The sequence below is a fragment of the Periophthalmus magnuspinnatus genome, chromosome 15, assembly GCF_009829125.3.
Source record: "Periophthalmus magnuspinnatus isolate fPerMag1 chromosome 15, fPerMag1.2.pri, whole genome shotgun sequence".
NCBI lineage: Eukaryota > Metazoa > Chordata > Actinopteri > Gobiiformes > Gobiidae > Periophthalmus > Periophthalmus magnuspinnatus.
The window spans coordinates 24,083,536-24,109,342 of record NC_047140.1 but is presented as its reverse complement, the minus strand read 5'-3'; the positions used below and the strand labels follow the sequence as shown (position 1 = coordinate 24,109,342).

General features: G+C 37.6%; 1 protein-coding gene across 2 annotated transcripts in view; it reads left to right on the top strand.

Annotated features, from left to right (window-relative positions):
- micu1 (mitochondrial calcium uptake 1) overlaps positions 1 to 25,807 on the top strand; it is a 38,093-nt gene that overhangs the window by 5,475 nt on the left and 6,811 nt on the right. Inside the window, exons 3-8 of one of the 2 annotated variants that reach the window (XM_033979479.2) lie at positions 708 to 903; positions 4,793 to 4,955; positions 8,619 to 8,662; positions 20,637 to 20,751; positions 22,906 to 22,988; positions 23,348 to 23,548. In XM_033979479.2, coding sequence (XP_033835370.1) covers positions 708 to 903; positions 4,793 to 4,955; positions 8,619 to 8,662; positions 20,637 to 20,751; positions 22,906 to 22,988; positions 23,348 to 23,548 — 802 coding nt within the window. Of the gene's footprint in view, positions 1 to 707; positions 904 to 4,792; positions 4,956 to 8,618; positions 8,663 to 19,840; positions 20,077 to 20,636; positions 20,752 to 22,905; positions 22,989 to 23,347; positions 23,549 to 25,807 lie in introns of those variants that run through there. The other variant, XM_055227179.1, reaches the window with a different exon arrangement.

Sequence of the window (25,807 nt, the reverse complement as noted above, 5' to 3'; positions counted from 1 at the left end):
TCTTCCATTAAAGTGAATTACCCAGCCCCCCTTGAACATACCCAGCTATTTATTATCTTTATGCCAGTTTACAATTTGGACTTCAATTCTGGCACTTCTCCATATTGCACAACTATAAAGTGTCTGTACTGTACAGTAAAACTTAAAACATCAAATTAATAAGATTTATTAAATATTAAAGGCTTTGTATATATATTCTGACTGTATATGCATACAATACATTTACATTTGATAAAAATGAAAACAACTGAGTACTTGATTAAAGGACGATTCATAAAGAATGTGAGTGGCAAGCCTGGTGCCAAGTTCCTTTCATTTTCACAGCTTGGCTGTGATGCTCAACTGGGCGACACTGCAACTCCAATTGTCCCAAACATTTTCACTGAAGTGCTAAAAGAATATGAGGGTAAATGTCTTCTCTTGCAGTTTTTCAGAGCAGATTTTTACAGGCAGCGACATGGCAGCCTGCCTCCCACCTCATCAGCAAAAAATTTTCAAGAGCCACCTATTTGGAGCAGAACTGAATTTATAGGGCTGAGCAATTAATACATTTTAATCAAAGTCAGATCAGATAATTTCTAATTGTCAGGAAATATGTTTATTTTACCATATCGCCCAACCCTAATTGTATCCATCCGTCTCTAGTTAGTTATCTTACTTGTGGAATATCTGACCCTGATGTTGATTTATACTTTTGTTTACATCAGGGCTTATGCAGATGCTGGGCCTTCAGTCCAACACACAGAGGCACAGAGGAAAGAGGAAGCTGACTTTGGGAATGAAACACAATCTGTGACGGAATCCGATCAGTCGGTGGAGGCCAGCTCTGGAGATGAGGAGTCTAAGGAGGAAGGCGAAGGAGGGAGAAAGAAGAAACAGCGCTCAGGATTTCGGGACCGCAAGGTAATCAATAATCAATATACCTACAATCCAGCAGTCAATTCACTTTGATTTTGAAAGCAGTTTTAATGTCATATGCAAAATAATAAATCTGTGTTTCCCATTAATAGAGGAAACTATGATGGGCCTTTTGCCTCCATATTCAAAACAACACAACAAAACAAGTTAAGCAATAGCATTAATAAATTACACGTTTTGCTTGTCATAAATATTTAGACATTTTGTAAATATATAGAAGTAACTAAGTAATTAATCCTTTTTTGATTAGTAGAGGCAGTAAGTGCCATATTTACTCCCAGAAATTGTATTCATTCAAATATCTTACCATGAGCATTTCTGTAGTCATACTGAAGATGCATTTTTTGCCTTAATTGGGGAGCTTGTATGAGCTTGTGTGTTTTGTGTATCTCGTCACTTTGCTACTGGACAAACAAAGATAATGACAGCGAAAATAGATTTTATTGAATAATGCTGAAACACAGTATTTTTGTTTGCTGGCTGCGGAGGCAATAAGAGGCCATTGAAGAGGCACTAAGCAGTTTATAAATGGTAAAACAAACAAAAAATACAATTGCCTTGTATTGTGCTTGTTTTGTATTCTGTGCATGATGAGATATTTAAAGGAAGGTTTGTGGCCCCCATGCAACTAATATAGAGTCCAGTGAAAGTAGGGAGGTATTTAAAATTCAAATCTTTCCCTTTTATCTAGTTAATGATGTACTGTCCTTAATCCCACAAAATGACTTTTGATCTAAATATTCATAAATTGCCAGTATATTTCAACTTCTTGGGTTTGTAGGCTTTGTTGAACCAAACATCTAAACTGGTTTTCCGATTATGGTTCTCAAATGATGGTACACTAATTCTCCTGGGGTACAAGAGTTAAAAGGTTTTCACACAAACTTCCACCTCCAAAAGTATTTAAAACCCATTTAAACAATGCAGCTGTTTCAGAGTGGGTGAGGGCGAGTGTGAGGTACAAAGCAGAAATGATTGCCAAAAAGAGGTGACAGAATAGCCTTCTTGACTTTTCATCACTTTTCAAGACTTTTACCTTTCCACAAAACTGTCTTGTAACCTCTCATCCGTGCACTGTTATCCGCCTCAACTGGGGACAAGCTCCAGGATGCCCCCCGACAAAAGGCCAATTCCACCAAATCTGAACTGAAGCACAAACTAGTTTTTGTACTTACAAAGAAAGAAGAAAACTTACTGTAGTCCATGGTCATCAAAAATCAATACCACTATTCTATTCAATATTGAAACTAGTATCAAAACTACATCAAGTAACAATGCTAAAAGATACAAAAATTGAACAAAAGCTGACCTCCTGAATAGTTTATTATAATAATAATAATTATTATTATAATTGTGTTTGTGGTATCAAAGTCAGTGTCATTCCCCGGGCTTTGGTATCAAAATTGAGTATTTTTAGTATTGTGACTAGTCTGGCTTTCTAAATGTTGCTATATCAAGTTATTCTTAATCAAATTTTGCCAGCAGAATTTAGTTTAGTGGCAACACAAAACACCTTGCGCATATAAAACTTCATTACCTGTAGGTCCTATATTATGAAAAACTGTCTCACATGAACTTTTGGTCATGTTAGAATGTTGTTACCTCATCAGAAACCTATCAGTAATTGTGTTTTGTTTCATTCACACATGTTTAAGTAATCCTTTATTATTAGTCTGTTTAAATCTCCTAATGCTCTGTTCCACCTTATGATGTCATGAAGCTGTAGAGTTCAAGTTAACTGCTACCTTTTACCTTTTGTTCAATAGACATGGGCAATTCCAGGGCTGAAATCATCTAAATTATCCTAGTGAAGGTGTATGGAGTTTAAAAACAGTGGAACACTTCTTGAATTGTCACATAACATCACAAGGTGGAAGGTGGAGTGTTTTCTGTTTGAGACAAGAACTCAGCCTAAATATGCAGGATTTGTGTGTTGTGTGTGTTTTTGATGAGGAAACTACATTATAACACAGATCAGAAAACTACATAATATAGTAATAATAATAATACCTTACACTTGTAATGCGTTTTACAGGCTTGTCAAAGCCACATTATTCATTCACTTTCACACTTGGTGGTGTTAAGCTACTATATGCTACCTGGGGCAGACTGACTGAAGCGAGGCTGCCAATCTGCACCATCGGCCCCTTCAACCACCAGCAATCATTCATGCACACACCACTTTTATACTAGGCAATGTGGGTGAAGTGCCTCACCTAAGGAGACAAAGACAGAACTCGATCCTCCGACCTTCGGGTAGGAGGACCAAAGCTCTAACCACTGAGCCAGTCGCCCACATAAGACTAACATAAAAGCACGTTGTTGTTTTTTTTTCACCTGCCCATACTCTGAGCAGAGTTGCAAACCTCCCCCCGGAGCAGGGCCTACACCTACTTATCCTTTGGCTTTAATATTTCAAAGTATGCCATAAAATATATGTATCTCCATGGAGAATGTTTGAATGTTTCTATTTTCATGGAATCATACAGGTGATGGCCCTACTCCAGAAAGTTACACAGTGTTCTTTTAAGCTGATATAGCGCAGAAATATAAAAATGCCCTGTGTTTGTTCTCATGGGAGTGTTTCCACTGTCCACTATCCCTCACTGTCACCCAGTCCCACAGTCACCTCTGGGACAGAAGGGCTGAGCTCAGCTGCAAACAGACACAGATCTGTCAGCTCCTCGGCTTCGCTTCATCTGTTCACATCTTTGTGCTGCAGACAGTGAATGTGACACACAAGGTAAACTGTGACAAGGCTAATGCTAAAACTATGCTGACCAGTGAATTATGTCTAGAATTCAGGTCAGCGATATTGTCAGTCATATGATTTTTTCTCTCAATAACACAAATCAATTGATAGTTTTGCAATCCATCATAAAACATGTATATCGTACATGTGTAACTGTACTATAAAATTTAACACAAAATCACAGCAGTATCATGTCTAACATGCTGCTACATGTGAATGTGTCTCGATCAAATAAACAATGAATATTTACGTAAATTTGTTTATTCGGAAAGTGATTTTTTTCAACACTTCTAATCTTGTAATTGATATATTGTCCCACTATAATTTCATATAAAAATGTTTAACCAGATTTGGATGCAGTTTTCTCTTCAACATGATTTTTCCTCCTTGTCGTTTTCAAAGTGACACTTCAATAGACTTTATCTTGTTAACCTGTCAGCCACATTCATCCCTAAAACACTAGAGGACCTGAGGTGAGTCACAAGGCTAACATACATTTATTTAACACTGACAGCTTGGAGTTCTCACTTACGCGAGTTTCTTTTTAACCTTTGCACTGTTAAAAATCGAATTGTGATCTCGTTCCTTTGATGATGTTATTTTGGTAAAATTGGCATATTGTGATTCAACAGCTCTCTCTCTGAAATGCTCAAAGACACCTTTTCCACCCCACTCTCCACATTGGTCAGCCTAGACAATGCTGAGTGATTGAGAGTGATTGACAGGTGCATTAGCTCAGTGGTTTGTCCACTGATCCGAAGGTTGGAAGTTGGATTCCAGCTCCCACAGATGAATGCTGTCGTTGTGTCCTTGAGCAAGACACTTAACCCACCTCACCCCCTGTGCCAATGTACAGTGGTGTATGAATGTGTATGAATGGGTGAGTGGTTCCTTGATGTAAAGCCATTTGAGTACCTTGCAGGTGGAAAAGCGTTATATAAAACCCAAAACCCATCTGATATCAGCTGATATCGATATTGAAACCACTATGTCATCCATCCCTAGATTTAGTTCCTATTGTAACCTGCAGAAGTAAACAATTTCTTTATTGACATTGCATAAAGGACAAAGATAATTTGGACTGCTTGAGTGGTGAGATCAATTGGCCTTGTTGCCTTGCAGGTGATGGAGTATGAGAACAGAATACGGGCGTACTCGACACCAGACAAGATTTTCCGGTACTTTGCCACTCTGAAGGTCATCAGCGAACATGGAGATGCCGAGGTCTACATGACGCCCCAGGACTTCATCCGCTCCATCACACCCAATGAGAAACAGCCAGAGAGTGAGTAGTTTTAGGCTGTTTCAACACCTTTAACTTCTATCTCTATTACACCATCATTTGGCAGGACCACAGGTGGACTGAATATAGGGCTGTGCAATTAATCTGACATTTTTTGATCATGGTCATTTTGGTCATTGCTATACGTCTGTTGGTCTTTTTAATTGAAAGGTCCACAGCCAGTACTCTGTCAGACATTTTTTTGTGTTAAATGGCAGTGATTAAAAGTCAAAATCAAATTGAAAATCACAATTGATCACAAGGTTAACACCAACCTTGGTTTGTTAAATTGATTCCTGACTCCAACAACTTGCTAACCCCCTATTTCACAACTTAACTGAACAATTTGTCATTGGAAGGCAGGATAATGGGCACATTTGGATAGTTGAGTATTTGGTTAAAAAGTGGTCAGTATCTGTCTAAAAGAACAGCAGTGAATAGATAACTGGTAGTACATGTGGTAAGTGAAATGTTATCAATCTAGGATCATGACAAAAAATGCCACCAGTGTAAGACATATGGTGTGCTATATCGTATCACTGCCTGACTGTCATAGTCCTCTCAGTTGTATGCTTTTTGCTGTCAGTATGTTGATTCATTCATTTACAACTGCCTCCTGCTTCAATAACTCTGTATTGTCTTATTGTAATAATTTGAGTTAATTTGACAGTGCCTTCAAGTAACATTTTACCAATTACTCAGGTGTCTTTTTAGTTTTAGTTAGCCTACTATGCTAGGGGTGGGGCAATGTCGATTCAAAAGAAATGTCTCCTTTGTCCTAATAATGATAATGAGATCATAGTTTTACAGTCCATCACAAATGTGCCTGTTGGGGTTCAAGTCTCACACAAAAGACTAATGGACACTTTTTTTATTATCGGCAATATACGAGAGAGAGACCTGTAGAGAGAGAAAAAGACACATGTAGAGCGAGAGAGACGTGTAGAGTGAGAGAGACATGTAGCAAGAGACAGACTTAGTGAGAGAGAGAGATGTAGCACGAGAAATGGCGAGAGAGAAAGAGAGGGGGAGATGGAGAAGGGAGAGTGCTGCTGAGCCCAGGAAATCACGACGCAGCAGTTGGTGTATCAATTAACACGTCCAAACCGGATCAGATCTTAAACGTTGCATGCAGCCGCTCTGTGAGATATGTGATACCCGCACGACAGGAGGACTGGGATGGCACAGAGCTTAGACTGGCATAGTGTGTGTCAGCTGTCACTGGTTTAACAATAAACCACATTTATTTAAAGAAGCTCTGACATTTTGTTGTTGATTTAGGCCCTGACTTTTGGGTCTTAACAGTGTTAAGATGTGTTCACACTTATCTTGGTTCAGTTCGATCCCTGTGACAGTTTAATGTTAGTGTAGACTTGGTTTGGTCCTGCTGAAGTCTGGGTTTAGTCATAGCCTTGTCCAGGTTTAGTTCTGTTTTTGGTCCCAGTTTAGTCCTAATTTTAATGTGTATGCAAATGTGACAGTATATTGTGGAGTTTAGAGGGACTTCGTGTGTCTGTCTGGTTAGCAGCAGTGTCACCTTTCCTGTTCATCACCTATTCTCTTATTTAATGTTTCCACATCCAGACTGTTTGGCTTTTCCACCCTAGTGGTTTGTACCTTAAGTCAATTTCAATTTTGTTGACAGCTTCACAAAGCTATTGCATTTGGGAAACCAAAGAACACCCCCTCATAGTTTACAATAAGCAAGTTTTTTAATCTTCTTCTGAAATGGCCCACTGACCAGTGATCATTTCTCATTCAGTCTTGGTAGCTAAGTAGCTTACTCAAAATTTTCTGCAAACTACAGACAATTGTCAAAACAAAAAGATGTATAATTGTTTAAATTCAAGTGGTGGTGCAAGTAAATGGTTAACTCCTTTAAACTAAAGTGACTAAAGAATGTGATGTTACTTCAACATTGTATTGAGAAGTGATGATATTTAAGTCATTGGCCATAGGGCAAAATCCATCTCCATTTTATGAATGAAATAAAACTAACCATAACAGTGTTGTGGTTACATTAAATTTGTAGCTGGTGTGGAGGAAAAGAAGTGAGTTATACTTCCACAATATTTAATTTGACATCACTGATTTCAACGTCTGCTCTCGCCTTATGCTTAACTCGTGTGCTTTTCTCTTCTCTGAGCTCTGTGGACCGGATCGACCCCAGTGTGCACTAGATTTAGTTCCATTTACTTTACTTTGGGGTCGTACTTGTTCATGTACACCACTCATCATTCATCCCAAACATTCACCACATGAGAGTCCATCAGCTGATTGGCGAACTTATCTCTATGACAGCTGCGGACAGAGCCCTGTGAATAAGTGCGCACACACTCGCTTTCCCTATACGCGGTCGTGTTTTGTTTCACCTGTGGCTAAATACACAGTGACGACTGTACGCAGAGGAGGCATTGTGCCGTCTGATGATGTCACTGGGCGGTGGCTTGGTTTGAGTATGCAGGTGTGAGTGCGGGCCATAGAACCCCACGTAATCGTGCTTAAACCTGGAAAAGTTCAAAATGCCTAGTGTGAGTGCGACCTTAGAAGTCTGCTCCCTGTAACTGCAGAGAGCAGCCATTCTTACATTTCCAATGCAAGAAAGTAGGGGAAATAAAATTGAATTTTCTTCCAAACACATCGTTTTGAACTTTGATGAATCAATTTAATCATTTTTTTGCCCAGCCCTGTAATGTTGTTATCGCCTCAGAAACATACCTGGCCTTGTGTGTTTTCATTCACACGTTTGCATAATCTACATCTCCAAAGCCATCTTCTCTTATGGAGTAGCTGTTTAGTTTACACTGGAGAAACTAAACAGCTACTCCATAAGAGGATGTACCAACACCGACGGGAGAGTCCTTCTGGACCCCAGTTCGCCGTGCATCTCCATCTCAAAGCCACTAACCACCTCATCCTCAGACCCAGAACAATGAGAACAATAGCAGGGTCGTTAAGGGCTGAATAGGGTAGTCTTAGCTGAAACTGGAGACAATAGCTGTTTACAGTTTCAGTGTTGTTAGCCCCTCCCCTCAGATAGATTTAAAGGCAGTGGCCACCAGCATTCTGACCAGAATTGAAGAAGCAGCTTGGATGAGCAGCGAAACGTCTTCACTCCTACAAGATTTGTCCATTTGACAGATTTAACTTCGTTGTTTGCTGTGGATCAGACCTGGATGACTGAGGGTCTACACAGACATGTGTGAATGAAACAAAACACAACTTTAGGTGTGTTTTTGATGAGGAAACAACATTATAACATAGATTAGAAACTAGTGTAATCTGGGCCCTTTAAATACAGACAACCATTGGTGAAATTACAATTATAAACAAAAAAATTGAAAATGAGTAAGTTTTGAGAGATGAATTCCCTAACACAAAAAGCACGTAATACATTAAATTAAAGCCGTTTACAGAACCAACAGTAATCAACAGCAGTCTTATCTAGTCACTTTGTGCACTAATGTTACTTTTTGTATAAATTATGGAGATTTTTTCTCGTAATTGTTTATCATAATAAATGGCAAACTGGAAATGAGTTGCTAATAGCCATTATCAGTCTTTAGCGCTCATAATTCGATTAGCTGCGATCCAGTGATAATTTATAATAAAAGCTTCTCGGTCTGCTTGGTTGTCTTTGTCACACTGTTTTGTCTTGTTTTTCAGACCTTGGATTGGATCAGTTTATTGTGAAGCGCTATGATGGCAAGGTAAGAAACAAACAACTTTAACTTCAGAATTAAATTAGTGTTCGGTCAGTCAGGTCAGACTGAATAGAGGCAGCATAGATAATGAATTGAATTGTCAAATGAATTGTTAACACGGGTTCGTAAAATCTGCAAACAAACGCTCAGTTTACTAAGATAATGAACTTTTCCTAATGACATCATTGTGCATTTTCCTAGGCAACGATTTTACGGTGTTGCTCTTTATAGAGGTTATTCCCCCAGCACCAAATGGGTAGAGTTAATGAAGGATAAAATTATCAATATACCATAAACTGTATCTACAATACCAAACAAAAAATAAAACCAATGCAATCAAGATTTAATGACAGATTTATGTTATCTAAAAATATATAATCGTTAATATCTACTGAAAGCTAATATATTAGGACATTGGAAAGATGCTACAATTGGGGGATGTTAATGAGTTTTACATGTACAATTTTATATTTTAGTTTTATTCTTCACTCATAATATGGTCCAGTTTAATACTTTCATCAGAATCCCTCTTGAAAACCCCAGGCTGCGTTCTTTCAGTTCATTATCCATTATATCAGCCTATTCCTTGGTATTGATTAGTGACCACAACATCTGATGATCTCGGGAAGCGCCAACCAAACTCATTTATTCAGTTAATTATCAGTGTGTTGATTATACTTTCCACCCTCATTACGCTACCACCAGCCTGTAGGCACCAGAGCTAATGATGACCAATATAGCCAGTCTGCTAATTTAAGCAGCTTTTAAAAGTGTGTCAAACCAAGTAGGAAACCCTTCGCTTTCTAACTTTTCAATTTGCATTAAGTGTTGCCTATCTGTAGTGCTGTGTACTCTCAATAGTACACTATCTTTAATCGTTCAACATGAATACTTTACCTGTAGGAAATTCTACGATTTCCATGAACGTTACAGTAGTAGACTTGCATTTTACAGCAGTAAAGTTGAATGGAGACCTTGTATGTAGGAATGGGAAGTTATAGAAATATTGTGTTGTGATTATTGTCGCCAAAATTATTGTGATTAACAATAATATCACGCTAATTATTAAAATTACAAATGGTTTAGAGAATGTTAGAGATATTAATAATTATGATTTTAATATTATGATTTAGTTCCATCTTTAAACAACTTTTATAATATTTTGTTATCAGTGAAAATAACAATGGTCTTGAAGATAACCTGAAGGATAAGTAACTTTGAATATTCTGATGAATGATGGCCATTATCTCTGCTGTAAAATAAAAATTCCAAACTGTCAACTAGACAAAAAGTTGTAGGAGTGGAGACGTTTTGCTCCTCATCCAAGCCCTATCTATCTGCAGGAAAGCGCTAACTACAGTGATATAAGATATAAGGCAGTGTCCACCAGTAATCTGACCAGAACTGAAGAAGCGGCTTGGATGAGCAGTAAAACGTCTTCACTCCTACAACGTTTTGTCCAGTTGACAGATTAGAATTTTTATTTTACCATGGATCATACCTGAACGACTAAGGCATTACAAACAGTATCTCTGTTGATGATCACAAACGATTATTGTCAACCCTTTTTTCTCATGATAAACGATATTGTTGTTTATTGTCCCAACCCTACTTGTATAACTTAATTTCAATTTAAAGCACATTCTAGCAAATTTGAGAAAATACATCATTGTAGGTTACTTTAAGTATTCTGTCCAAAATGGTTTAGAATTTAAACACAATTTTATAGGTAATGGTTTAAGTCAGGTTGAAACATATAGAGAACGTGAAGAGATACACATAACACTTCTTCATAGGTTGCTGTAGAATTTCTAATAGTAAAAAACTTAAAAATGTAAAATCAACAGAGAAGTTGTCTTGAATCAAAAAAGTATGATTTATTGAATCACTTCTGCACAAAGAGCTGTTTGCCCTCAGCTGTTTGCCCTCAGCTGAACTCAAATGAACATACAGTGTATTTATACCATCAAAACAACCATACCAGTTTAATCTAGTCCAAGTGGCTCAAGGCCGCTGGACACATTGTCTCGTAGTCTAACAAATGAGATAAACCCGTGTTAATAACAGATAGTGTCACGAAGGTTAGGTCAAAGAGATCCATAAAAATACATAACAATACATAACAATACAAGTAAAGATTTAGGATAAAGAATGCCATAACAAAGGCAAGACTCAGCACTGCAATCCCCATGCTATAATGGCCTCGCTGAGCTCACTCCAAGTATGACTAAACTGAACTAGTGCTGTTTGCTTTAACGCAACGCAAGATATCCAAACCACATTGGTGCAAAGACTAGTCTTACAGACTCATCATTTGATTATGTAAATTCTATCTGCAGGCGTCAAGTCCCTCTATTTGCCTGTTAAATCTGGTTGCATGAGTTTGAGTTGCCATATTTAGCTTTGGTTGTCCCCTGAGATTTTGTGGCTATAGTCAGGGCAGCCTCCTCTTCCCCTGAGCTCAGTTTTTTTGCCTAGAGACACGTGCTTTCTGCTCATTGGCTTAATGGGCACTTCTAGGTAGTTGGAACAAGAAAAAAGCCCTCCGTGTCCCCTGCCAAGAAACCATGAAATCCAGTTCACTTGAAGCTGCAGTGAGTTAGCCCTCCTGAGGCCAGCACAGCACCGAGAGTAATAGACTGCAATATAAAGTAGCACGTGTAAATAATTTTGAGTTGATGGACACTGTGCAATGGGGGGTCGGTGGTAAACTAAAGCTTAGGTCAATAATATATATATATATATATATTATTGGAATATATTAAGCCTCATTTGTAACATGAGATGATCAGATCACCACCCTCACCATGTTTTTAAATAGCTCATCTACGCGAGCTGTCACCTGGCGTCGTGTTTGGCCTCAGTATAACCACATGTGTCCAGAAGCCCTAACAACAGGCCTCTCCACACATGCTCACACTTGCTGACACTCATTTGTGCTAACTTTGGAAACATAATATAAGAAAATATACTAGATTGCCTATCTAGGTTGAATGGAGTTGGATAATTGTTGATAACTGAAATTATTTAAAATATATTACTTGAAATCAATTAAAATCAGCAGTGTTTAAAAAGAATTATTAAAATGATCAATATCAGATTATGTGTTGTTTCAGTACAAAAATACAATTGCATAGCCAATCTAAGAGGATCCTAATAAGTACTTTAGTTTCTTCCAATTCGAATGCTATTTGTATCGCTATAGCAGCATTACCTTATTAACTGGTCATGTATTGTGTTAATTTAATGAAACACTTGTTAATTAATTCACATTTTGCTGTGTTATCATGTTTGTTTTCATTGCCCTGGTCTAATATGCTTTCAGATGCTGTGATAACTGTATGTCAATGTGATTACATGTGTGGCCATATTTAATTGTACCCAATCACAAGTAATCCCCCGCCATGTTCTCTTTCTCCCTGTTTCTCGTGAATAACCGTCATGGCCATCTCCCTCCACTTTTCCCTGTGTCCTCCCCAACCATTCCCACAAACTCCCTCTCTGCAGGACTTCTGGCAGGTATGGGGTGTATGCTGAGCAGCATGAATGCACCTGTATGAAATAAACTGCACCTTGTACTCACTGTGTCCTCAACTTTACTACCTCTACTTTTATTTAAATTAGTTTCTCATTCCTCTTTGTACCCTTTCAGTCCTTCATACTAATGTGAGGGGTCTATTCACTGCAGTTAGTCCAGGGGAACAGCCAAGTAAGACTGTTTTTACACCTCAGCTTTAATATTTGACCTTTAGACATAGAAAATCCACCATGTACAAAACAAAATGGGCCTTTTAAGTTTGTGTGCTGTGAATGCAGCGCTCCAACAATATTGTAAATACCTTTTTGCATAACATCTTATTTTTATAATCTGAAAAAAAAAAAAAAAGACTTACATTTACTGTTGTGAATGTTGTTTTTTGACTACAGGATGTTTAGCCATAGTAAATTTGTGCTGGCAAAGACTAAATAAATTGTAATTTCTGTAGCATTAATCCTCTGTCAAATTGTTATGCGCCACCTCCAAACAACACAGCACATTGCTTTACAAAATATAAATTGTGCTTCTTTTTAGTTCTGTGCTTTTACTTATATTAAATCTTTAGCTGTACCCTTTGTACTGTAAAACAAAAACTGTATAGTTTGATATCTGAAGTGTTTTTTTTGTATTAGGAACACACTTTAACCTATAGTCCTTATCTATTCCTGATTAGTCCAACTGTATCAAAGGGCAGGTTGCTCCTGGTTAAGTGTGTGTACTTAAAGGGGGGCTGCATATGTACACACCCTGCTTTGTGTGTCTAAAATATGCAAACTCATTCTGTGGGTACTGGACATGCTGTGCCCTTTGAATACTGGCCTGGACGTACACAGATGCTTGCCCTGCCTTTGCTACTAAATTATAAACAGTGAATACAGGTATTATTAAATGATACTGCAGCACTGCTACATAATTTACAGGCTTAGTTGGTCCCTTAAACTGATCTTCACCTGCATATAAGCCCTGCAAAGCTGAGTTTTATATTTGTTTTTTTCAACCTTTATTGGGTATCCTCAAACCGCAGTGCTGTTCCCCTGTTCTCTCCCCTTTTTACTTTACCAAACTCTTGTCTCATCTTTTCATGCAAGGAAAGTCAGCTCAAGCTTTCCACGCGCCTTGGCTCTTCTGCTGTATACTCCCAGCATGCACTGCTCTATGCCTGTATCTAACTGAGACTGGGCTGGTGGGGCATCCCTCTCTGTGCATGGTGGCATTCAGGGTGGTTTGATTTGATAATGGGGCTCTTGTTAGTTAAAGTGGAGGCTGTGTTGTGCTTGAGAGCCACTCCATCCTTGGGGTTGTTGAGACGTCAGTGCTGCATGATCTCTGTAGAGCATGGTTTAGCACAACGTGAGGCAGGGCTCGCTCTGTAAATGTACTTCCTGTTTACTGTTGCCAAGTGCGTAGCATCACAGGAGCAGCTTTGACAGACGGAGTGAGGAGCCACTTCACGCTAACAGTTGTCATGTTCACTCTTTCTATTTCACAGGAAACTTTCACAGCTGCTGTTTGGACTGGCACTTCTATACTTTAGCATAATGTCTATACTATAGCATACTTCTTTAGCAATCATGCTAAAGGTTGTGTTCACCTGATGTGGCAACATTTTACACACCAATGGGCCGAAATGGGCAAGCCAGTGTAAACATTCAGTTGTTTTCAAATTGTAAGTAGTTAATCTGTTAATTGGACTGTTGTCATGGCACCAAAACAAACCCAAAATTGTACCAATTGCCATTATAGTAACAAACCTTGTGTTTGGCCTCTGCCCTCAATTTTGTTACATCACTTTAAAACGTGAACACAACTTGTTCCTAGATTCTCTCAAGGCCCCTCCATGTTCTTAAACTAACTTTTACAACAGGTTTTCTCGCATCTGTCAAACCTAAAAGGTTGGTATATCTCTGCACTCGGTCAGCTGATTTAGTGCCCCTCCCCTTTTTACAGGGCAGCTGCTGGTCCTCTCTGACCAGCTCTTGTTTATGGAGCGTTCCACATCAGGAGTCATTATTCTGAATGTGTTCCCTGAATAATTAGCTGTTATTAACTGTACACCTGCTCCATAGTTACCCATGGGACTGGGAAGCAAAGCCAGTGCATTATTTTTCCTCCTCCTACGCACATGCCTACACAGCCAGAAGGTGGCAGAAAATGTTTACTGATGACCTTGGTAATTGTCGTTGCAATTAGGATTGGTTGGTGCTCACAACAAAGGGCAGGTTTAAAGGTAAAAAAATATTTGCTTTTGTTCAAACTAGTAGCATAATTAGAATTTGTGTAATCATTTTAGTAAATAAGTAATGGTTGGATATATTATCACTGTCAAGATAAATGGTTAATGATTTAAGTGCTATTTAGAGGCTTGGAAGACAATATATTTGCCTTGTAGATTGTAGTTAAACATGGTGAGACATGAGGATTTTATCACTCAATGGAAAGAAAATTTACACCTGTATGAGAAGTTCTTCAGGTTTGCACAGAGACTAAGGAGTTTGGGATATTTTGTGCTATTTTGTTTTGCATACATTCATTTAGTCCTTTGTCCATAGCCGTGAGTCCCAATTAAAATCCACAAGTGTTAATTAACACATGTCTTGAGTATCTTGTATGGTTGCAGGCTCATATTAAGCCAGTGAGCCCAACTGTAGCCCTTAGTCTACTCAAAAATGTCTCCGGCTGTTCACAAATGTCAAGCCTGGACCTCAGTTGACTTCAGCCTGAAGCGTGTCATTCTTTTTTTTTTTTCTTTTTTTTTTAATGTACCTGCCAAAATGAACCCTAACCCTAGAGCTACAGCACATCAGAGGGGGCACTGGGGGCATGAAGGTACTGCTCCATTTTTAATGTGTTTGTGTCCTCACCCTTGTTTTGCACTCACCGTGGTTCTTCATACTGTACTAGTGCTCTTTTAATCACCCATTACTTTTACTACAACTAAATTTCACTGGGGTTTTTGTACAAATAGTACTGAAAATATTTAGCTTTAATGCTATTATAGTGGCACTATTAAATAAGTGCACAACTTAACCAGTTATCATAGAAATGAGGGATAAACCAGGTATAGATTTGAATTAGCAGTATGCTGTCATGGTAACTTTCTATCTTAGAATAGGAATAAACCATCATCAAATTAAATTTAACACACCATACTGTTAGAGGCACCTATTCCAGAGTTCCCAAAGGCATATTCCTACCATAACATGATTGCACACTAACATTGATTGATTTTTCATTGATTGATTTGGTTAGATACAAATGCATTTTATGTCATGAATTCATAGAAAAGCAGATTTTGCAGCTAGTTGTCACTTATTTGTGCTCATGCATGCATTTCTTGTTTTTTATCATTGTGATTCTGGCCCAGACACAATCCCATGTTTGTGCACATTAAAATGCAGTATCTATAGGTGTGTAGGTTTGATCCTCTTATCTCTGCGTCTTTGTGTTTGAGTTGGGGCTGAGGCTTTGTGCTGCTGCAGTGTTGGATCGGGTCAGATGGAATCAATAACAAAACACTGCAGCCAATACAGCTACTTATGAACACGGCCAAGTCCGGGCTGTTCTCTTGTGTGTGCAGTTTTGGGAGTTGTAATATTTTTTTTTATGGTTTTGCTTTTGTTTGATACAATAGACCATAGCTATAGAAATGTTGCAGAGTCAAGAGACACAGTGATAGATCTATCCTTTTTAAAGTACAAAACTAAAGGAACTCAGAGAACGCAACACACTTTTCTTTAAGTACTCAAATATAGTGCTCAAATATAAGTTCAACATAAAACTAAGGACTCGACTTGTACGGCTGCACAATTAATCTTTATTGAATTGAAATCGTAATTTGAATGGATGCAATTACCAAATTGCAAAGGCTGCAATTTTTGAAGCACCACAATTTCCCCACAAACAACAAAATCTCCTGTCTTATTCTGCATAAAAAACTGCTTACTCTGAAGTTTAAATCTTTACAAACATGTTCTGAAATATGATTATTGTTTTAGTTTGTCATTTCATATTGTAGTCTTTCTGTCAATTATTCTGGACGTGTTTAAAATGTGAACTTTGAACAGAGTCCTTTTATCAAAACATAAATTGCAAATCTAATCGTAGAATTGGATATTTTTCACAAATCGTTCAGCCCTAAATCGAGGGAGTAAATTCTCTTTCGATTGACCAAAGAAACATTTGTACTGTATCTTGATGCAACGAGGACCTAAAATTAATCCTGTTATTTTATTTAGTCTTTGTACTTGACCCACTTCAGTTGTCCACTTCAGTTTTTCTCTTATCAAATGTGTTAAATGAGCTTAGAGACCCTAACTGCCTTTAGCATGTTCAAGCCATTAGCATTAGCTTGACTTTTTGGCCTTATTTTTTTTTACTTTCCCTTGTTCAAATTTGGCTCTTGCTTCTCCGGGCTCACCCTTCACCCCAGAAACATAGTAGACAGATAAACCCTGACTGGAGTTTTAACACTGTCTATTGCTATGGCAGCTCCCTGTTTCCGCCTCAGCTCACAGCCCTGTAGAGTTTTGTCATGTGAGGAAAAGGCCATCGGTGTAGTACTGTAGTGTAGACACATGCAAATCTGGACGAACATATGAACAAGCCCAAGGCACAGATTTATAAGACATGTTCATATTATGTACATGGTCAACCGCAAAGATGACACAGTTAATGAGACACGCACTTTGGCAGGAAGGACCGGATGCTAATTACAGCAGTGGCTATTTTATTTAATTAAGCTCAGAAATGTTAGAGGCAGCTGTACAGCATTGAATAGATGATTGTGAAAGCAAGTATTTAATTCGTTTAGTTCAAATGAAAAGAATACATGCGACTGGTTTGTTACCCAGAAGTCAACTTTATTGTAGAACACAATTTGTACACAAAGTAATTCAAAGTGCTTTGCAGAGCATGAATATCATTACAATACGAATATATAATCATTGTAAGATAAAAAATGAGTGTGAATAAAACCTTTGTCAAATGCACAGTTAAACAGAACTGTTGTATATTTGAACATTTGTCAGAGTAGAGTCTTGTCTCTGTTCCATATGTTATGAAAAAAATACACTATAACAATGGTAGTTGTCAGCTTCCATGATGTGATGAGGTCATACTCCCAGACGGAGGGCACAAGTCACTTTTCCCTATTAATGACATGGAAAAAAAATCCAATCCAAAAGGCAAATTCACAAATGTTGAACCTGGTCATTTCTATTAGTGATTAGAAATTACTAACTGGCTATGTTGCAACCAGAATCTGCATTTTAGCAATATCCAATTAGCTGTCCGCATTTGTATTAAACATAATTGGCTCATAGAATGTTGCGATGTAATCCATAATCCAGCTATAGCACTTTTTAGTCTAACCAGTACAGAGTTATACTGTACAGCAAAATATTAATGCCACTACTATTACTCACTCATTTCAAGTTTAGTACATTTTCATCATTTCCAATTTAATGTTGTTTTTTTAAAGCTACATTTTGACTATTAGTTAACTTATGCATATTCTTTCATATGCTGTCTACTCTATTTTCCCTCTTCACATCATCAACCAGAGCGAATCACGACACAGCCAGACCCTGCTTAATTCTTGATGCGTGATGTGCGTGGTGGTTGTTGTTGTAAGACTGCCCTTTCCTTCAGTCATCTTTCATGATCTGATTTGATTTCAGAGATGTCATTTTTGGATCATACATCACAATAACTCCACTTTAAGAGTTTTCCGTCAGTGCCAGTCTTATATTGACCTTTTAGTTTTTGAAGACTGAGGCTTTGTGGGCATTTGGTTTGATGGCATTGTTATCCGACAATGCAATAGGGCCTAAACAGAAGCTGACATGGATGACTTTGTAACTTCATTGTTTTATTATGTCTATAAATGTCTGTCAGATACTGCTGTCGACTGCATAGACCTTTCCTTTGAATGGATGATGCTTGAGCAAGATCAGAAAGGAAGTAAACTGGTTTAAGGGTGCACAATATATTGAAAATGATCGCTATTTGACTAGGCACAATTCATAAAGACTGCACTCCTTATTTTCTGGACTATAAGTCACTTTTTTCCATAGTTTGGCCGTTAATGGATTTAGTGATGTGGATTGAGATCGAGAGTAAACTTGCTACCTACATTTGTATGCTTTAGTTATTTGATTAACTGTTAAAATCTTACCTTGACATACCAGACACTTACTCAGTTCCTTGTCTATGCTTCATGTAGCTGAATAAATATGTGTTATGTAACATGCTACAGTTCACTTGTTTCACGAATAGGTGGCATTGATGTTTGTAATACCTGTAGGAAAATTTACTTGACTCGCTTTTTTTTTTTTTTTTTTAATACATTTCACATTTAACTTCCCCTTACTTAAGTCCCCTTCATTTATAAGACCATGAAGGTTATCATTTTTCATTTGGAACAATATTGTAAATGTTTAGTTTATCATGAGTCTAGTTTAAGGTCGTGAAAACTACTTCCTGTTTTCCGGTTCAGCCTTTTACGCTAATGCAAAGAGCACTATTTAAGAAACAAATGAAAAGTAAAATATAAAGTTTTCAGTTCACCAATTTGTTTACTAGCAGGCTAAAGTGGTATGTATAATGTTCATATGCAATTTTGTGTGTATATGTAATATGAGCTAGAGCTTATGTTATATTTTATGTGTTTGCTAGTTCTACGGTGTGAACTGTGATGAAGAAGACAGACCACAGTAAACATCAGTGAAAAGAACTTTTGTGTCTTTCGTGTTTGTGGACAAGTTAGCATAGGTATCTGATTAACTGTTAATGTCTTCTGTAAACATACCAGACACTTATTCAGTTTGTTGTCAATGGTTCATGTAGCTGAATAAATATGTGTTACGTTAGCGTAGTTATCTGATTAACTGCTAATATCTTAAGTTAACATACCAGACACGCATTCAGTTCTCTGTCTATGTGTACAGTAGCATGATGTACTGCTATTCAGCCTGTTGTTCTCTATTTTATTATTATTATAACTTGCCTTTAAAGATAAAATGTTAAATTGTACTTGTGGTAGTTAAGCCAAAAAAGATTTATGTTCTATGGTTGTTATCATTTAGCTTTTTATGCTAATTACCACCACATTATGCCATGAGTTGTTTTCTATTTCTGTTTTTCTGTTTTTGTCCTTGACTCTGGTCACTAATTTGCCCAAGGCCTCGTGTCTGATCATTTTAGTCAGTCCAGTATGTCTCTCATGTTAGTGGCTGTGTACGCATGTGTGGGCGTTTCAGTTCCTTCATTTGAATATCCCCAGCGTCTTTTTTTAAGTTTTATAGTCTGGCACAGTTAACCTAAGGTCGTCTTTGCAGTTTCCTGTTTTAGCTCCGAGTGCAGCGGACAACACCAACCTTTCGTCCTAAACATCTCCTATTTCATCCTATACTGTATTTTTGTCCTCATTAGCTCATGACAAATGTACAGTTTTTCAACATGTATATTTATTTCTCTTTTATATTCTAATAGCACGATCACCTACTCCCTTCTCTAGATGCCAAAAGTTTATAGTTTCAAAATCGTATTATTAAATCAAAGCCGGTCACTGCCTTTATTTGAAAGATCTCTTGAGAAGGGAGTTTATATTAGGAAAATGGATTAAGGAGAATGCCACCAAAGTCTGTTTTTAACAAAATTCTGAAAAATATTGCGTGATATTTGCCGAAAAAGCATAACTAGTTTTGAGTGGTGTTCTCCTTATGATGTGATTTTGTATGGGATTGTCACTGTTACACTTTGATTGCACCTTGTGTCTTGTTGTTTAAGGCCCTGCTAAAGTCCAGCAGAGGCTGCACGTTTTTTTTCTAACAGTTGTTTGTCCTTCTTCCTCTTCCTTGAAATGGACACTTTTCAGACGGAGGTAACTTCACGTGGGCTTATTTTTCAACTAAGCCCCTCCCACAACCACTCACCACCCAAACAAGGCATGCTCTGTCCAGCTGTCCACTCTCTCCTTAAAGGACATTGTATAACTCTTTAGAATGCATGTTTTTACATTGACTTCATGCAATGTTGTGTCTACACATGTTAACAGGAAAATGTCACTAATGTTGAAGGGGGTTATATAGATTGTGTGTCTGTCACTTTATACTAGCAGTCTTTGTGTCCTTGTCTTTTTCGCTGTCTTCTGTGAGTATGCCGTCTATGGTGAAAAACACTATGTTCACCAACTGGCCAAAGACTACTGTATCAGCCTTTCATGTGTATGTGGCATTTTGCATGAATTTAAATGTGCTAGACTGTCTTCTGCAAATGATCATTACACGCACTGTGCCTATTTTTAATGTGTGTGGAAGTACAGTGTCTTCCTCTACCCTCACACCACCACACCTGGGGCAGCTGTTAGAAACTATAAAGCTGATCATGGAAAATCTATTTTAATATATACGTTTTGTTCTTTTTCCCGACCTGGATGAGCAGAAAATAGCCCAAGAAAGAGAGAAGTTTGCAGATGAGGACAGCATATTTTACACACTGGGGGAATGTGGCCTTATCTCCTTTTCAGACTACATTTTCCTCACCACCGTCCTGTCCAGTAAGTACTTAGATCAAATCTCCTGTTTCATAAAGATACCCTCAAGTCATAAATTTATTCAAAACTACAGCCTCTCAAAAATTGGCTAGGATGCCTAAATGTATAACTGTCCTCTCGTTATCCCACTTACCCTAGGTTGGAATCAAATGCAAAGTGTAGTGGCTGGGAACTGGGTTGTTAAAAAACTGAAAACCAGATAATGATCAATATTAGTACCAAACTAGACACACAATTGCAGTTTTCAATACTGAATTTTTGTTGTAAAAATTGGATGTTTGTGAATAGGTATTCAATGCAGTCATTATCAAAATAAGACCACATTATGGTATTAAAGAATCTACTATTAATAGGTTTTGAAAATTACATTCTATTGTATAAAGTGTAGAGTTTTTATGTTCACTCTGGTATCATAATCGGTATTAGGTATTAGATCTCAAAATCATCTATTTTCATCATGAGGAGCAACCTGTCTGGGCTAGTTAATGGTTGAAATCTATCAGGAAGCATGGAAAAAATGTCTTTTGAGAAGATTTATTACATTCTAGTAAATAAGTTAGGAAGAAATTACCATTGCATTAAATTGTGTGGCATATGGGTCTTAACTTTGAGGACCTGATTATTACTTGCCTTATGACCACCAATAATCTGTGCTGTAAATATAAAAAGCTTAAAGCCGCAAGTACAAGTTGTTTTGTACTTTTTAAACTTCAACTGAATAGATCAGGGGTTGGTTGCTGGGATGAATGCCTGTTTTGTGAATGCGTCAGAGTTGGTAATAAAAATCCTGCTCTGACGCTGTCTTCTCCACTGACTAGTAAACTTTATCCTCAGCTTAGCGCCACCATTTATTATAATCCGTTCATATGGATAAAGTCTCTTGGGAAATTTTCAAGGACAAGTCATTTTTAAGCAGACAGGGCAGGATGCCTTATGCTTGCTTCCAATTTATTTAGCATAAATAGCAAAACAGACACATATTCACCCTGTAACAGATGAACACTCCAACTGTCTCGTGACACAAATGAGATTATAAAGAGGGAAATATTGGCCTGTAGAAAGTTATGCACTTAAAATTGAATACGCATGGAGTAAAAAGAGTTGTGCGTCATAAAGCATTCCCTATCACCAACGTTATTGTTGTGCAATATTCAATGATGTAAAATTTGTAATGATAAAAGAACTAAAGGATCTAGCATCTACTTTACCAGTACTAAACCCACACTATTTTAATATGATAAGCAATAAGCAATGGTCATATTGAAACATGTATTAGGATTACCTAGGCCTGTCATGATAATTACTATATTAACGTCAATATCTGACAGATGGAACAATCATTTTTGGAGGACAATATTTACCGTGGGGACTTTTTCTTAGCACTAGTCTGAAACTTTTTGTTATTTTTCCTGTTCTACGATTAGATTTGAGCTATAGAGGGTTGAATAAATAACTTCTCTGACTCATTATAGATGCAAACCACCATGTAACTACCAAAGTGTTTCATTCTGCTATGAATTTTTTCATAGCAGAATGAAACACTTTGGTAGTGTGAAAAACATTTTTTTTACATTTACATTTTTTGGGGGATAATTTTACTATGGGTTTTTTGTGGCAGTGGCATAAATAATCAATATTATCGTTTATCCTCCTTATTTTCTTCAGCAATATATATCGTACTTCAAAATTTGTTATGACAAGCCTAGGATTACCTCGGGTTTAGACATTGGATAACACTTGCAGGTGGCTGTATATTCCCAGGACCCAGTTGAACTATTTCCACAATTTGAGAACCTCTGCAATAGTACATACATTTTTAGACGACATTGGCAGATATGTGATGGTGAATCTGTTCAGAACATTCTTCATTGGCGATACCAGATTGGGGGCCTAGAACAACAAAGTAAATTGTCAACAGAAAGTCATGAATAGAACAGACACACAAGTACGGGACTAAATTAAAATGGATGATTCACTGTAGTGAGTGACTAACAGTTGTTAAATGTGTTGGAGGCGCTGTGAGGCTCTGAAGTGATGAGTGAATCACTATTTGTCACTGCTGGCAACTGTAGTTTATGCAGTGTGACAAGGCTCCATCTGAAGGCGCTATTGATTTACCAGCAGTCTCTGTATCTGTCCATCCCATGTCGTCTGCAGCTCCCCAGAGGAACTTTGAGATCGCCTTCAAGATGTTTGACCTCAACGGGGATGGAGAGGTGGACCTGGAGGAATTTGAACAGGTTAAAACCCTAGCCCTTCTTCTACTTTATCTTTATTTATACAGGGGAAGCCAATGAGAGCCCTTGGACTATCTGTTTCATGGATGCACTGTTCAAAATACAATACAAACAAAAAAGCAAACAAATAAGTATATAAGTCCATATAAAACATTAAAAACAGGTGCAGATAAGGGTTAGTAAAATTAAAGAAGCTCTATGTAACTGTTCCCGTGAAAAGTTTGCGATCTGCTTATCCATGGAGATATTACTGCACCACAGTTACATAGTGCATCTTTAAGAGTTTTAAAACAAATATAGGAAGTATGAAAAAGTCAGTTAAAACATTACTTTCTCTGGTATTTTGTTTCTGTGTGGTTCAGGTGCAGAGTATAATCCGCTCTCAGACCAGTATGGGTATGAGGCACCGTGACCGCTCCACCACAGGAAACACTCTGAAGACAGCTGGCTGCAGCTCTGCGCTCACCACATACTTCTTTGGAGAGGATCTCAAGGGCAAACTCACCATTGGCAGCTTCCTGGAGTTTCAGAGGAAGCTGCAGCATGATGTGCTCAAACTTGAGGTCAGAAATCTTCTCATGTCTGAAGAGGTTTTCTCACACTTCTCTGGTTTTCCATTTCATCTTAAAACTAATCATGCTTGGTACTTCTGACAACATTCTAGTTTAAAAGAAGGATTGCTTTCTATTGCACTTTTGTCACCCACCACTTGTGTTTTCTAAGCCTCAAAGAAGGATGGGACGAATCCTCAGTATCCACAATACATCTCCTTACTGGGACAAGACTTTTATCATACCATTACAGCTACACAATTTTAGAAAAAAATATACAATTGTGATTTTCCTAACAGGCATTGTGATTATGATTAGATTTGTGGTTTATGTTTTCAAGTCTGGATTTTGTTCATATGCACAATTTTAGAGGTCTACAAGATTAGCATGTTTTTTTTGTGTTTTTTTTTTTTTTTTTCCCTTTAAAGGACAATATGTTGTTGTTAGGGGACATTCTATTATCTAAATAATTGCAGTCTTTGCTTAATGCTTCATGCTTCATGATTTAAATATAATATACCATTATCAATATAAATATACACATTTGAATTGAAGCTAATTTGCCGTGGAGGGAAAAGTCAAAAATGGAAAACAAAAGACAACATGGATATTATAACTTGAGATGGACCGGTATATTGGTTGGTAGATATAACGGGCCGATTTAGCAAATTGGCTACCATCCTGAAAGCTTCAGCACATGCCAGTACTTTGTTTTGGCTGACCTGCTGCCTAAAGAGTACACTTAAAACTTTATTTGAACAGCTGAATGCAAACAGATAACTGCTCAAAATATTACTACACTGGTGAAAGTTTGTGGTAAAAAGGGTAGGTTAGTTTGTCATAAATTAAAAGTACATAGTTTGGCAAAAATAATCAAAAGCGATCTTACATATTGACCATCAGTTTCTCCATATTCTAAACAATCAGTATCATCCATGAAAAAATCCATATTGGTTGATTGAACGATTATAAAATACCAAAAGTAACAATTAGGTGAACAATGTCTACAAAAACAAGGGTTCAGACTGACACATGGTTCTTGTGGTTTATGTCAGCACTTCTCAGTATCAGTCTTGAGTTGTGAGACAAGACTTCTCCCTTCACTCACCACTCAACGCACTCAACGGCTGACATTACCACACTGTTACTGAAGTCATTAGCATGCACAGCTCCTAACTTATACCCCGACGCTGCCACAAGCTGCGCTAAGAATAACTGGGACTCTGAACATGTGGCATCTACATTCTCAAATGATAGCCCCATGATCACAGAGTGTATAATCACAGCGCCATATGTGATCTGAACACCATTTAAAATAAATAAAGCTATTTTTTCTGTATATATGTCTCACTCGCTGTCATCTCAGCTGGCTCTTTAATTGAGGCTGCAGCTCACCCAGGCAGTTTATTTGGGCCTTTATTTTATAGCTCCTTGTGACTCAGACTATTGTGTATTATTTAGCTTGACAATATTTTTTATTTACTATTTTCTCAAACTGTGATACATATGGGGTGCCACCAGCTCTGTTGGTAAAGTGTTTGTCCACTGATCTGAAGCTTGACGGTTTGAATCCTGCTCTCTGTGTGAACATCATTGGTCGAGGCGTCCGATCCACAGACCCACAGGTTGGCGGTGCGATTCCAGCTCCGACAGATGAATGTTGCCCTTGTGTTTTTGGGCAAGACACTTAACCCACCTTGCTCCCAGTGTCTGTGAATGTGTGTGTGAATGAGTGAGCACTATAAAAGCGCTATATAAGCATGTGACTATTTCCCACATGCTGCACCTGGGTAGTACTGTGGAGTCAATTGATTTATGTGATACAGTATAATGTACATTCCTAACCGCAAGACACATTTTTTGTTTATATTTGTATTATGTGGTTTTAGGTCTGAAATAGTCCTAAGTAAGTACATTAAGGCCTGTCACGGTAACAAATTTTGAAGTACGATATATTGCTGAAGAAAATATAGAAGATAAATGATATTGAATGCCATTATGCCACTGCAAACGCAATAACCCTAAAGCAGGATTTGCCCCTAACAAAACTAATCTATACATACACTATTGGTAATGAACATGAGTTGGGATAGATAAATGAAACACTTAATGAGTTATACAAGTTATTTATTCATCTTTCTACAGCTGAAATGTTATCATTTACAGAAAAATAACAAAATATTCCCCACTAGTACAAAGAAAAAGATGGATAGAATAATTGTTCCATCTATCATGTATTGAACTATTTGTCAATGTAGTACTTATCGTGAC